The 15,594-nt window shown below is 50.0% G+C and overlaps 1 protein-coding gene across 1 annotated transcript; it reads left to right on the forward strand.

Moving 5' to 3' along the window:
- The first annotated feature begins 676 nt into the window (after positions 1-676).
- On the forward strand, positions 677-2,532 carry LOC125529154 (putative protein phosphatase 2C 30). The gene is made up of 3 exons (XM_048693562.2): positions 677-1,118; positions 1,267-1,599; positions 1,693-2,532. The coding sequence occupies exons 1-3, from the start codon at positions 771-773 to the stop codon at positions 2,245-2,247; spliced, it is 1,236 nt and encodes a 411-aa protein (XP_048549519.2). The 5' UTR covers positions 677-770; the 3' UTR covers positions 2,248-2,532.
- Positions 2,533-15,594: the final 13,062 nt, after the last annotated feature.

The raw sequence follows: 15,594 nt of genomic DNA on the forward strand, positions 1-15,594 counted from the left end.
CAAAACCAAGGTAAAACAGCAAGAGGAAACTAGAGATTCATCATGATTCTGACGAACACAAGTCACAAATCATCAAGCCTGTGGAAGAACATGCAAGTCGGATTGGCATCGAGGGATCCACGTAGTACTACGTGCATGGTGTGGCCCAGCGCCATAAAGGCGCTAGCTAGCTAGGCAGGGCCATGGCATACTGGCATGGCGGACGACGGCGACCGGACACGAGCCGGCGCCGGAAGAGCGTGGCCCGTACACCACCCCTTGCCTCCTCCACGTGTACCTCCTGCCGGCTTTCCCTCTTATCCCTCCACGGATCGTCCACGTAGACCTGGCCCCTCCGCCCCTCGAGAGCAGCCACGGAGCCGCGCACACGTGTCCCCACCCGCCCACGGCCGCGCCGAACGCCAAACGCGGAAGCGATTCCGGCCCGCCCGTCCGCCCAACTCGTGTCGCGCGGCCGCGTGCCCCAGCTCGCTGCCGCCCGGTGGACGCGCCCGCGCCTCGACACGCGTCCCCGCGGCACGTACCGGCCACGCGCGGGCGTCACGTGGAGCCGCGCCCGACGGCCCCCGCGCCATCGCACAACTGTACGGGGCGGCCGGCGCGTGGCACGTCGAGCCCCCTGCCCCCCCCGCCCCCCTCACATTTATATGGAGGCGCCACTTGCTCGCTGCCCCTTCAAAATCGCCATTTGCCAAACGTCGGAGGAGCGGAGAGGAGAAATATTTAGCTCTTTGTTCTTGCCTGCTCTAGCTTGGTTGGGCTCGTGAATCATGTCGGAGATCCGCCGCGACGTGCCGGAGGGGGCGGGGGCGGGGGCGGGGGCGGAGGGCAAGGGCGCCGAGTCCCACGTCGGCAGCCGGGCCGCGCGGCGCCGGAGGATGGAGATACGGCGGCATAGACTGGTGGCCGAGCGTGGCGCGGAGGAGACCTCCAGGAAGAGGCGGAAGCTGGAGGAGGAATCCTCTTCGACGGACGAGGAGGAGATCGAGCCCGCCAGGTACGGCGTGACTTCGGTGTGCGGACGCCGGAGGGACATGGAGGACGCCGTGTCTATCCGGCCCGAGTTCCTCCCCGGCCACCACTTCTTCGGGGTCTTCGACGGCCATGGCTGCTCGCATGTGAGTCCCTATATACCCTTGCTTCAAATAATCTATCCTTCTGATCTACTAGTAGCATATCTCTACGCCGAAAGGAGAGCGCGCATGTGCAGCTCGCGCTTTGTTTTGACTCGGGAGTATTTATGGATGGAATTGCATGTGCGTGTAGGTTGCAACGTCGTGCGGGGAGCGGATGCACGAGATCGTCGCCGAGGAGGCCGGCGGCGCCCGCTCGTCGGGGTCGGACGACGCGGAGCGGTGGATGGGTGTCATGGAGAGGAGCTTCGCGCGGATGGACGCCGAGGCCGTGAGCTCAAGGTCAAGGGCCAGCGGAGCGCCCACCTGCCGGTGCGAGTTGCAGCTGCCCAAGTGCGACCACGTCGGCTCCACGGCCGTCGTCGCCGTCGTCGGCCCTCGCCACCTCATCGTCGCCAACTGCGGTGACAGCCGTGCGGTCATCGGCCGCGGGGGCGCCGCCATCCCACTGTCATCCGACCACAAGGTATGCGCCCACAACCAACTTCTTCTTCTAAGCTCTGCTAATAAAGATTTAATTCCGTGTTGTTCTAACCGTAGTTTGATTCGTTTTGATCAGCCGGATCGGCCCGACGAGTTCGAGCGGATCCAAGCGGCCGGAGGGCGCGTCATCTTCTGGGACGGCGCCCGCGTCTTCGGCGTGCTCGCCATGTCCCGGGCCATCGGAGACAGCTACCTGAAGCCATTCGTGATAGCCGACCCGGAGGTGCGGGTCATGGAGAGGAAGGACGGCGAGGACGAGTTCCTCATCCTCGCCAGCGACGGCCTGTGGGACGTGGTGAGCAACGAGGTGGCGTGCCACGTGGTGCGGTCGTGCGTGCGGAGCAAGGCGAAGCGCCGCGGCGGCCGGTCGAGCCCGACCTCCAACCTGAGCCCTAGGCAGAGCAGTGGAAGCGGCAGCGGCAGCGGTAGCAGCAGCGGCGACGAAGCCCAGAACGACGGGGGCGGTTGTGCCGACGCACGCTCCGAGAGCGACGAGGAGAGCGGCGAGGAGGTGGACGAGGCATGCGCCGAGGCGGCCATCCTGCTGACCAAGCTGGCGATAGCGCGGCAGAGCCCGGACAACGTCAGCGTCGTCGTCGTCAACCTCAGGAGGCGCCGCCCGAGATTCTGACCGCCGCTGGATCCATGGATCCACCATACTATCGTCCGTGATCCCTGACTCAGCGGCGAACGTGGCATCCATAGCGGAATTCATGAAATACACAACGAAATTGTTTCGTTTATTTTCCGGGGGTGGCAAAGGTGTTGAGGCCAGACAGACCCACGCCGCCCCCGCCATTTTCCTTTCGAAAGCCGGCGATGATTTCCGGCGTGTCAAGAAGCTTTCTTTCTCGAGCGTCATGAGAAACTGTACTATAATCCGGTGGAAACGATCAAAGCTTCCAATCTTCCATTCCATGCATGCATGATTCATCCTCCTCTGACTAGATCGCGACCTTCTTTCCTTCTTTGTTTATCATACATATGCTTCCTCCGGTCGGGCGTGATTGCGCAATTGTGAGGTTCGTTTGGACGCGTCCGGCAACGAGAATCGGTTGCGCAACCTCGACTACAATAATGTTTCGGGCGGATGTTCTTCCCCCCGTGCCGGGTCCAAGAAGCTCGAGCTCGCATTGTTAATTCAGCTTCCGGCAGAACCTTCACACGCAAATGCGTCGAGGTGTCGCGCTGCCATGCTCTCCGTCCTGCCGCCGCTTGCCTGCTCTCGCGGTCGCTGAAAAGTCCTCGCGGCCGGTGGGTGAGCCGAGCCGTGCAGTGGCGAGTCAACAAATCCGCGGGCGGAAGCCTGATCATGGTGGACACGAGGCAGCGCGTGGTATGCTGCGACTTGACGACGGGGGGCGATTAGATCGATGGGAGAAAAGAAAGGAGGGAGGAAGAGACCGCTGAAATCACGTTTTCTCAAGGTGAATGACACCTGTTGCGCTGTCCCGAGTTTGGTCGATCGTCTTTGGCCGCGTCGAAGAGAAGATTCTTTCTTTCTTTCTTTCTGGGCGGCATGATAATAGTTTCGCTTGATCGGGACGGCGTTCAGCGCCACCGCGCCACGTCAGGGACGTCCCCGGCCGGGGCTTTTTCTGGTCCACTTTTACTTGTGAGGATGGTGATGGTGATACTTTTCTTCTCTAGTGGAAGGTGGCTGTGTTATCCAGCGGCAACGAACACGGAACACCTGGCTGCTCTCTGTTGGATCAGCGTGTGCACTTATAGTTCCGGTTGGTGTTGACGGATATCGTGATTATGTCTTGCCTTGAGTATTGTTTTAGCTATAAGCCGATGCACCCCATGCAGATAAACCAAAGAGGGTCATAGCGTACTGATTTTAGTTAGAGCTCCTCGTGGCCTCATGGAATCGTAGTACGCATTCGAACATAAATAAGATCAGCGAGGCAGCATTGTTAGCTTCTTTTTTTTTTTTGATAAAAGAGAGCTCGCCTCTGCGATTTCTATACCAGAAACATCAAGTCTTCTTACAAAGGAGTGAGTTGCAAAAATTCACCACATTTGAAGTTGTCATACACAATTGCCACCACATTTCTTGTGCGTCCCAAAAATCTACCACTTTTCGTGCTAATTTTCTCAATAAACTTAAATGACCGATTTAGGACAAATTAAACCAATTTCTGACATGTCGGGCCTGCTCGTCAGGTGCGTGTGGCACTAAAAGTCAACCCAAACATCATTGATTGTTAAGTTGGATGTAGGACCCATCCGTCAGAGTCTCATTCACAACTCTCGTCCAATGGTGGACGCCTCTGCTTGCACCGACCGCGCGCCGCTCCGGCCGACCTTCACCCACGTCGCCGTCCCGGCCTCCCTCCGGCGGCACTACCATCGCAGACCTGCCCGCATAGTCACCCCAACCCACCCCGCACCGGGATGTGGTGCCCCTTCCCTCTGCTCCACCTCCGACGAGGGCTCGAGGTGCTCTGCCTTGATGCAGACAGCGAGCCCCCCCCTAGTGCCCTTCTCCTACCGACACCGTCCGCGGGCTGGACGAGATCGCAAGGCGCCTCGGCAGCAGTGCGCGGAGTGGTGCAGCTTGCATCGACCGCGCGCCGCTCCGGCCGACCTCCACCCACGTCGCCGTCCCGGCCTCCCTCCGGCGGCACTACCATCGCAGACCTGCCCGCATAGTCACCCCAACCCACCCCGCACCGGGATGTGGTGCCCCTTCCCTCTGCTCCACCTCCGACGAGGGCTCGAGGTGCTCTGCCTTGATGCAGACAGCGAGCCCCCCCCCCTAGTGCCCTTCTCCTACCGACACCGTCCGCGGGCTGGACGAGATCGCAAGGCGCCTCGGCAGCAGTGCGCGGAGTGGTGCAGCTTGCATCGACCGCGCGCCGCTCCGGCCGACCTCCACCCACGTCGCCGTCCCGGCCTCCCTCCGGCGGCACTACCATCGCAGACCTGCCCGCATAGTCACCCCAACCCACCCCGCACCGGGATGTGGTGCCCCTTCCCTCTGCTCCACCTCCGACGAGGGCTCGAGGTGCTCTGCCTTGATGCAGACAGCGAGCCCCCCCCCCTAGTGCCCTTCTCCTACCGACACCGTCCGCGGGCTGGACGAGATCGCAAAGCGCCTCGGCAGCAGTGCGCGGAGTGGTGCAGCTAGCGTGCATGCCGGCTGGTGCGGCTCATGAGGCGTCCCTCCTTGGTGGCCGACAAGCGATATGTCTCGGCTCATCGCCGCGGACGGAAGTGGTGACGCGGTGTATCACGCGCTCCCTTGAGCAGGCATGGTTGCCGCCACATCATGCGTGGTAGCTCGCCACGTTTGCAGGTGCGGGATGTACCACCCGTGGTTGCATGGCGAAGTAGAGCAGCAGGAAGCGGCGGCTGCAGTGAGCAGCAGCACCACGCCATGGCCGAAGATTGGTGGTGGCCATGGCGTTGTTCTTCAGACATGGTGAACAACGGTCCTCTCCAGCTCCAATAACCGCTGCCATAAGCCGGCGAGAACAGCCGGCCCTCTGCTCGCAAATTGATTGACGAAATGCCACAAAGACAAATATGGTAGCAAACTCTGACAGACGTGTCCCACATCCAACCTAGCGGTCAATACCGTCTATGTTGACTTTTAGTGCCACGTGGACCTGACCAGCGGGCCCGACATGTCAAAAATTGGTTTAATTCGTCTCAAATCGATCATTTGAGTTTATTGAGAAAATTTGCAAGAAAAGTGGTAGATTTTTTAGGCATGCAAGAAATATGGTGGCAATTCCGGATGAGAACGTCTAATGTGATGGTTTTTTTGTAATTCACTCTTTACAAAGAGACCAAACTAAAAGAAACAAAAGAAGGATACACCAGCACCACCCTAGTAAGAGTAGACCTAAGGCCTGGGCTCATATATGGCCCAAAACCAGCAAAACCAACAATTACTTCTTTCGGGTTTTTTCTACGAAATATTCCAATCATGAAGCCATTTCAAGAACATATTAACAGGGGTAAAAGGATCATCCACCTTATTGATATAAAAAAATGACACTATTACATAATTTCCAAAGGGTCAAGCAAATGACAGAGATCCCCAGCTTCACCAACCCTCTCTCATCCTATTATTTTTTTCACCCAAGTCTCAGCAAAATAGCAGAATTGTTAGCTTGTTGCATGATGATTAATTATAGAGACAAAGAGAAGGCAGAGACTCCACATGTCACTGAAATGCGCAGGCAATTAGCAGCTTCAGAACGGCACAGAAAGCAATTAGCAAAAGTGCATCCTTTAACCCCTTTTCTCCAACCTTTTGCGGCACTTTCCTTGGCAGTTTGGACCTGCGCAATTAGTTCCCCGTGAAACACGCACGGGTTCTCCTGCAAACGCTCCCACCGTGAGCATTCTGCAACCGGCTGAGCCGCGTTGCATTCGCCCTGCTCGCCCGTCCCGCCCAGAACGCGCAACGAAAGGCGAGCCAGCGCGCGTTGCTCTTGCTCGGCCTGCACTATGATATCTGCTTGACTCCTCGTCTGACAGCGATGAAGATGAGCAGAGCAAAAGCGACAAGGACTGGCTAGAGCTAGAGGAGCAGAGCAACGGAACACCACTGAACGAGAGAGGAAATGGACATCTGATGCCTTGTGTGATAGCATCAAGGAGGGAAGACTTGGTTGACACGGCCGGTGCATGTCGCCGGAGCAGCCACACCTGTGGTTGGGAATAACTACAGCTCGAAAGTTGCCTATCCCTACGGAAAGAGCAAAACGTGTCAGTGCGCACCATCGCAGTCGATACAAGTGTAGAGACAAGAAATTGTGGACGCCGTCACTCATGTCCTAGTTATGAGTAAATACACTATATGTGCCTTAACTTGTTCGGCGTGGTCAGTTTGGTGCCTAAACTTAAAAAATATATAAAAATGATGTCGTAATTTGTCTAGACATTCAAATACATTGCCTCTGAACGTATGCCGCTGTATCAAGTGCCCGTGTGGCGTGCCAGCGTGTCGCTGGGCCACATGTCAGTGGCTTCGGGCGCGTTGTGAGCAGTGTGTGTAGTTTTTTTTTACAAAAATGCGCCTGGACTTTAGTTAATTTTTGGAAAAGATCGCTACGGGCGCTGGACGCACGCTGTTATTTTTACGGGAACGTGCATGTACTTTAATTAATTCTCACAAAAATATAATCACAAATTGGCATGAAGGAAATTCAAACCATAGACCTGCTGGTTGCCTAACAAACAAGCGGACCAAGAGGCCACACTTCGGTTTACATTTAACTGCTAGCTAGCAACGTATATGCACAATTCCACGTATCGCTTTGCACATGTTTTCTACAGTTTTTTTGAAGTACTGCTTCGGTTTTTTTTCGAGTGACGTTTCAGTTTAATTTTCATGATACATTAATTTTTCCCATATGAAAAAAATAGATAATTATCAATATGAAATTATTGTTTATTTATATCTTTATTCTATTTTCATTATTGTGTACCTTGAAGAGATAAACATGAAACTTTTCTAAAATTTATGTGGACATAAAAAGTTGAACGTATATTTAAAAATTATTGTGTGAATGTATGCATCCTCGTTGAGGACCATAAGCACGAACAATTATTGTGTATCTTTATTCTATTTTTAAAATCCACAATTATTTAAAATTGACAATATTGTATTTGAAAGACTGTTCAACATGTATTAAATATTATTGTGTGACAATAATAAATTCTAGAAATGTACTAACATGTTAAGCGTGTTTGTAGAAATTTAAGAATAATATTACACAATATTATTTTAATACGCATTCAGCATTTTAAAAAACATGGTGAGCATTTTATAAAATAATATGAAAATGAAAAATGAACATGAATGTGAACTTATATTTCAAAAAATGCTCACTGTGTTTTTAATATACGTTCAACTTTTTAATTCCACGTCAATTTTAGAAAAAGTTCATGTTTATCTCTTCAAAGTACACAATAATGGAAATAGAATAGAGATATAAAATAAACAAATTTCATATTGATAATTATTTTATTTTTTTCATATGAAAAAATTGATGTATCATGAAAACTAAACAAAAACTTCACTCGAAGGAAAACAAGATAGTAACTTGAAAATGAATAAAAATAAAATTACTCCAGTAGAAGCATATGCGGAGAGCGATATGTGCAACCATCTATATAAACTGCTTGCTGATAATTAAGCATAAACCAGACCGTGGCCGCCTGGTCCGCTCGATTTTCAGGCAGTGAGGATGTCCTATGTTCTAATTCCTTGCACGCTCGCTTCCTGGTATTTTTGGCAAGTATTAATTAAAATCAAGGAGGATTTTTTGCGAGAATTAATTAAAATCTAGGGGCATTCATGTAAAAAAGCACGCGTAGCACAGCTCGCGTCCAACGCCTGCAACCACTAACATGTGGCCCAGCAACACGCTAGCATGCCACACGGGCACTCGATACAGCGGCATACGTTCAGATGCACCGTATCTAAACGCCCAGACAAGTTACAACACCACTTTTGTATATTTTTCTAGTTTACGCACCAAACTGACCGCGCCAGACAAGTTAGGGCACTTGTACTGTACTAGAAGCTGTCGCGCGCTTTGCCGTGCCGTTCTTCAATTATAGGGACTACTTTTTCGTGGATGTAAATTGAGATCAAAATAACTATTTTGACCTTGCAAACAAAGTTTAGGATGATTTGACTTTCTTTTAAAAGAAAATTCCCATATGACCATTTTTGATGGTGCCAACACCCAGGACGTTTGGGTTGCATGGAAAACGGCATGGTCCATGACGTTTTGACCCTAAAGTTTCTCCCGTGTTACTTGGCGTCTCTGTTAGAGGGTAAAACACAACGAACCATGGGATTTTGGGCGGGGGGTAAACATCATAGACCATGGCGTCTTTCATGCAACCAAAAAGCCATGAATGTTGGTGTCACCAAAAAAGTTATGGAGTTTATTTTTGAAAGGAGGTCAAATCATGCTAAAATATGAAAAAGGTCAATATAATGATTTTGTTTGTAAAAACCGTTGGGTTGTGAAAGTGCTAGTGATCAACTAGAGGGAGGGGAGGTGAATAGGCGATTTTTATGAAAGTCTTCAAAACATGGAAGTTTCGAAGACAGACGATAGAAATAAACCTATTACCATGCAGCGGAAGGCAGACTACACTAGGCAAACCATAGTCAAGTATTCAATGGAGTGAAAGCACAATGACTAATAGCAGCTAGGCAGTAAAGATCAGGTAGGAAGATATTGTGAAGCCAATCAGAACAAGTAGTCACTCAGTGAAGACAAAAGATAAAACAATCATGCAATGACTTCACAAGGACCAACAGTAAGTAAAGGGAAGGGAAGGATGAAACCAGTGAATCGTTGAAGACAGTGATTTGTTGGACCAGTTCCAGTTGCTGTGACAAATGTACGTCTGGTTAGGGAGGCTGAGATTCAACTCAGAAGACCTCGTCTTCACCTTATTCCCCTTGAGCTAAGGACACCCAGTCCTCGCCCAATCACTCTGGTAAGTCTTCAAGGTAGACTTCCAAACCTTCATAGACTTCGTTCACCGGCGATCCACAATGACTCTTGGATGCTCAAAATGCGACGCCTAACCGGCTAGAGGATTCACAGTCCTCAAGTGTAATAAGTTTTCAGATCACACAGACAGGAAGACTTAAGTGATGCCTAACACTCTTTGGCTCTGGGTGTTTAGGGCTTTATCCCCGCAAGGAATTCTCTATCAAAGGCTTCGAGGTGGGTTGCTCTCAAACGACAAAAGCCGTGCACTAACTCTGAGCAGCCAACCGTTTATGGTTGTAGGGGGTGGGATATTATAGCCACTAGGCAACCCGACCTGATTTGTCTGAAATGACCCTTGGTCACTAAGGAAATGACACGTGTTCCAACGGTCAGATTTCAAACACACACGGCAACTTTACTTGAGCTACAAGCAAAGCTGACTTATCCAACTCTGGACAAGATTTGCTCTCATAGTCTTCACTCGAAGACATAGGATTTTGGTTAAGCATCACTTCAGTCATTCTGACTGGTTCACTTGGACCCCACTTAACAGTACGGTGGTTCCTATGACTCAACAAAGAAGAAAAAGAATGACGAAAGAACTAAGTCTTCGCGCTCCATAGTCTTCATGCGATGTCTTCTTTTGTCATAGTCTTCAATGTGAATGTCTTCACATACCACATTTGACTTCAATGTCTTCTTAAATTTTTAGGGGTCATCTCTGGTAGGAAAACCGAATCAATGAGGGACTTCTACCTGTGTTATCCTGCAATTCTCACAAACACATTAGTCCCTCAACTAGGTTTGTCGTCAATACTCCAAAACCAACTAGGGGTGGCACTAGATGCACTTACAATCTTCCCCTTTTTGGTGATTGATGACAAACTAGTTGAAGTTTTCAACGGGGAATAAAATATGTGAAATTGTAAAGGATAGGTTATTGTCTTCATAAGTGGCAAAGGCTCCCCCTGAAGATGTGCATATAAGTAATTTGCTTTTGGTATACAAATGCACATGGCAGGTTGTACTTGTGGAGATCATCTTCAACTTATGATGACAATTCATCATGCATGAAAAGTATGTGAAGATAATGACATGCATAATGAAAAATGGACGTCTGCAAAATGATCTAAGTGCGGAATTTATCGTCGCACATGCGGAATTTATCATCGCATCACAAAAAAGCAAATAAGTAGCAGATGACCATCGAGTTTGAGTGTTACAACTCAAAGAACCAAATGTATCAAAATGCGAGAGTTGTAAACACTAGGCAAAATATAAAACCACCGCCCGTATGGACCCGCTTGAAGACTATCAAACTCATATGCTTCTCCCCCTTTTGTCAGTAAGGACCAAAAAGATTTGAAGACATAGAGCACCTACTCGTTCCCATGAGGAGTTGGTGAAGCAGCAGGGTCATCGGAGTTGGTTGGCGGTGCAGACGAACTCGGTGCAGTGGTGATTCGCGCCGAAGGTGGTGAAGTAGCATCATCTTCATCATCGATGACACGTGCAGTCACTGTTGCAGCAGAGGAGGAGAACTCAGAGTCTTCAAGAGACGGAGTACACCGCAGCAAGGTCCTTCTTGGAGGTGTTGAGTCAAACTTGAAGCGTTCAGAGAAACCATCCTCTTGAAGATCATCTTCAGAACACATAAGCGTCAGCTCTTTCCATGTACGCCGACAAGTTTCATGGGCGACAAAGGCATTCTTGGTGGCAAGGTTGCGAATCCTGTTTAGTCCACCAAGAGGCTTTGCATTTGGCGCTTCAGCCAGTCATGATGCTTATCCTGTTTCTGATGAAGGGCAACCAGAAGCTCTCGGTCATTGAGAACACGGGATCACTTTTTGGGACGTTGTGTAATGGTGCTTTCAGTGGCTTCAGTGAGGGCACGATGAGGTCCACAGGTAGTACCAGCCAGAGGAAAACCACGAGTGACTGCTGGGTCGCCTTCAATGTGTTGAGAGAAACTTTGCTTATCAGCATTCTGAAGACTAAGGGGCTCCTTGGCAGGCTCTGGGTAGATGGCTTCAACTGACATGTCGACGTCAGGCAGAAAAATCCAATGATTGCGAGCAGAGGGCTGATAGGTGACAGCTGAGTGTAGTTTGATCAGACGCATAATCCATGGGGCGTAAAACTTCAAGCCAAAGAGATCAGATCCGGATGCAACAAGTTGGCGGATGAAGAAGTCTTGTGCATTGAAGCTTTTGCCGTGAAGAATATGGAAGACCAAAGTCTTCATTGCACCTTCCAGCTTTACATGTGGAGAATGTCCTTTGATGGGACAGAGAGTTCGCCTTATGATGTGATAGATAGTGCGTGGTAGATACTCAAGGTCTTCAATAAAGAACTCCTTAGGATATTCAGCATCTGGAGGCAAAGACTTCATCATGCTAAGCATCTGACTCATGTTGGATTCAGTCTTATGAAAAATGCTTTCCATAGCAGCACTGTGAAGCTGACAACCAGGTTCATAAAGATCTCCTGGAGTGGGCAGGCCAGTGAGCTCAATGATATCAAAGGCTTTGGCTTCGTGATGAACATTGCCTGTCATCCACTCAAGGACCCAAGTCTTCAGATCCCTGTTGTAGCCACGAATATGAAGAGTGGCATAGAATTGGAGCAGCAATTCTTCGTTCCAGCACTCCTTGTCAGTGACGAACTGCAACAAACCAGATTCTTTGAAGCAATCCAGCGCTTCTTCCAAACAGGGCAGACCAGTTATGGCTTCAGTGTCAAGGCGCATATGGGGAAAAATGCAATCTTGATTGTACAAGATGCATGAGTAATAACTGCGCTGCTGATAGCTCCAGAACCGATCAGAAGATATTCTTGCCTTTGAGTAGGGGTTCTTGACGCTATTGAAGAAGGTGTTGTGTGCTTTGAAGCCATTGATATTGAACGATCTGGGTGCAGATGCAGTGCCTAGAAACCTAGGCAGCCTTGGCATTGGCTTCTGAACCTGAGGCCTGCGCTCGACGTGATAGTCAAATTGGGGACCAGCAGCAGATGGAGGAACAAGAAGAGGCCATTTGACAGTGATGAGCTAACCATAGTTGTATGCTTGCTCAATAGTATGTGGCCTTGGTGGCGGAACAGGAGCAGTGGCATCAACAGAGGTGTCAGGCTGCACATCTGTTGCAGGTGCATCATTGGCTTCATTGGCCTCTGGCACAGTGTTAGGTGCAGGCTCCACAGTGTCTTCAGCCATGACCACGTCATTGGCTTCAATGGTGTTAGTGGTGGCAGCCTCAGGATTCTCAACCTCCACTTGAGGAGCTGGAGGGTCGGGCACTGACACGTTCACTTCAGGAACAACTTCTTCAGTGATGGGGGAAGTAGGGACATGTTCTTCTACTTGTTTTTCTTCGCTTGATGCAGCCGGATTGTCTTCAGCAACTTTAGCTTCAGACTCAGAAACGTTACAGTAGGAGTGGCTTCGGGGAACACCTGACGTGCAACAGATTGGTGGTGCACTTCTCCTTCTGATACGCTCGAAAGAGGGACTTGGAGCCTTGGTCCTTTGCGAAGCCTGCGTAACGCTGGCGACGCCTGTGAAGATGGAGTTGGCTGGGCCTCAAAGTCATCCTCTTCTTGCACTGATGGGGTTGCTTGCGGTTGGGGAGAGCTTGGAGTGTCTTGTCTCTATGGGTGATTAGCCCACGATGCATCCTGAGCAGTTGGCGTCAGAGGACGACCAATGCTGATGAGTTCGCTGTGCGTAAGCACAGGCGATGATACCAATTGGTGCTCGATTTGAGGAAGGACTTCATCATCTTCAACATTGTCATGGTGACCAATGTCTTCAGCAGTGGTGGGGTCAACTGCTGGAATGTCTTCAGGAGCCTCTGTGGAAGCAGGCTCATGAATTACCATCCGTCGTTCTTGATGCGAAGAGGCAGGACGAGCAACCGAGATGGGCTCAACAATAAGGGGCTCTGTGGGAGTAGCCCGATCTTTCTTGGTTTTGCGCTTCTTCTTGGAGGGAGCGACATCAGAAGTTTCAAGATGTTTCCTCTTTCTGGCTTCAGCCTCGGCAGCCCTTGTCTTTAATTCTGAAGCCACTGTGGGGACCTTAGGCTTCGAGCCTGTCATACTGGCTGGGAAGACAATGGGATGTGCTTCCTGCCTTGTTGCTTCGGGTTCGGCCACAGCTGGCTTCTTCTTCTTTGTTGCAGCCATCCTGGGATTGATGCCAGGACGCCCAAGAGCCTTGCGCTTTTCAGCTTCATTGTAGGCTTGCACACACTTGTCATCCAGACTCTTCATGCGCTCACGAGAACCTTTAGCTTCTTCGCGTTTCTTGAGAAAGGCTTCCTTGAGCTCGTGCAGCATAGTCTTGAAGTTCTTGACATCTTGCACACTGAGCTTTGCCATGTGCTGCTTGAACTGAGCTTTCTCATAGTCGATCTTTTGCTTCAGTTCAATGATGCGCTGAGCTAGAGCTAGCTTAGAAGCAATGGCGCCAGTGAAAGCGACGCTGAGGCCAATTGGAAGTTGCAGATCATCAAAGCTGAGATTGGGGGTTTAAAACCACTCATCAATGAAGCTGTGAAGGATTGCTACATCAAAGAGAGGCAAATCATTGAAGATTTCTGCTTCTTCTTTGCTCTTAATCAGTTGCTCAAGAGTGTCATCTGCAAGATCTTCATCGCTGGACAGATCAATGGCGTTGTTGCGCAGAATAGCAGCAACAGTCAGTTCTTGGCTGGTGGGTTGCAAGGGCATCTTTACTCCCGAGGGCTTGGAGATGCGTGAAAAATCTTCAGACTGCACACTGTGTTCAGGAGGTGCAGTGGCCAGAGGCTTCGCCTGTAAGACCTTTGGTGCAGGAGCAGGCTTTGAAGCTTTAGGCTTCTTCAGTTTCTTTGGCTTCGGCGGTGCAGGCACTTCATCAGATTCAACATCATCTGCAGGCTCATCCACGGCTGTCCCTTGAACCATGATATGAGTGATGAGACCTTCCAGGTTGTAGAAGGGCCCAACAAGATTGGGTTCAGCTTCGCGTGTGCCATCAGCACGAGGAGCAGAGGGGCCTGGATTGAAGTCTAAGCCTCGTGACTTCTTGTTCTCTTTGGCCGAGTTCCTGGCAAACTGAAAGTTGCGCTTAAACAGATTATCATCGCGGCACCACAGTAATGAAGATGGGTCTGCATCCGCAGGCTGCGGTCCACGGACCATGCAAGGATAGAAGCCTTGTTCAATGGCTTCAGCTCTGGACTTGGGTTGAAGATTTCTGTATAGAATGTCTCCCCATGGTCGTTTGATGGCATTCTTCTCAGCATACTCCTGGGTCACGAACCTGTACTTGAACCACTGTTCTGCCCAATATCTTCGAATCCATTGGATTCGAGTTTTTCGCTGATTGTAGTCCTCCTCTGGATCTGTCTTGTACAACTCATAGAGGTCAGGAGGCAAATCTCTTGAGGTGTTGCCACGACGTTGTGTGCCATCCTTTCTTGTAGGTTTCTCTGGTGCCATGAAGCTTAAACTGAAGGGCTTCAACACGTTTAAAGGCTTCAAAGGCTTCCGCTTTCTCGTCAAACAGGAACTGGCTTCGGGAGAGTTAATGTGATGCTGTAAGAATTCTGCAAACGAATGCAGACTATGAGAACCAAGGGATTCTCCCATGGACATGTACCTGTGACAGCATTAAGGTGCGAGGGAAGGAGAAGAGGTCATATGCATTCTCAGAAGATTTTGAAGATAAATCAGTTTAGAAGACATTGACCTCATAGTGTGAAGACATTCACTCATAGATAGAGAGTTGGTTTCAGATTTGTATGAATCCACGAATAAGTACAAGTGAGGAATCTAACTACTTTTTGAAGCATAAGTGAACATACTAGGCATATTATGAGATGCAGTATGAAATAGATCCAACTTGTGTGAACAGAAACTGCTTGTGGTAGAAAGTGATGAATATATAGGATCAAAGGGGCCGTAAAAAGGAAGTTTTATTTACCACACGAAGAACTTCTAGACAGAGTGGGAGAGGAGGCCGAGCAGTTCGATCGTCCGTGCCCTAACTTGGCGACAGAGGACACCTACGGCGACGGCGGAGAAGACGATGTCCGCAGCCGGCGTGAAGACGGCGTCGGTGAGGTCGCGGCAGCTAAGCGCTTCGTCGCCGGCGTCGTCGAGGGCTAGCGGTGGCGCTAGGGTTTGTGCGAGAGTGGAAGAAAGGATAATGACTGTGGTGAGGCGTGTATTTATAGGGACATGGACGGAACAGTGTTATTACAAAGGCGCCCCTGGCGATTCACATCTGAAGGACACGTGGCCATCATGCAACATATCGGAGGTTGTTCCACGTTCCCACGCACGCCTGGATTGTCGGGTGGTCGTTCCCACTTCTCCAGTTTTCAGGTGAAGGAATTAGCATTGAAAACGGACTTAATGTTTGTCTCTGTATCTTCTGTTGACTAGGACGCAGAGAAGACATTTGACAGTTTCAATAGAATGCATATGATTTGGACAGATTGAGTTTA

This window comes from Triticum urartu, chromosome 4A, assembly GCF_056163025.1.
Source record: "Triticum urartu cultivar PI428250 chromosome 4A, HENAU_Tu73, whole genome shotgun sequence".
In the NCBI taxonomy this organism is placed as follows: domain Eukaryota; kingdom Viridiplantae; phylum Streptophyta; class Magnoliopsida; order Poales; family Poaceae; genus Triticum; species Triticum urartu.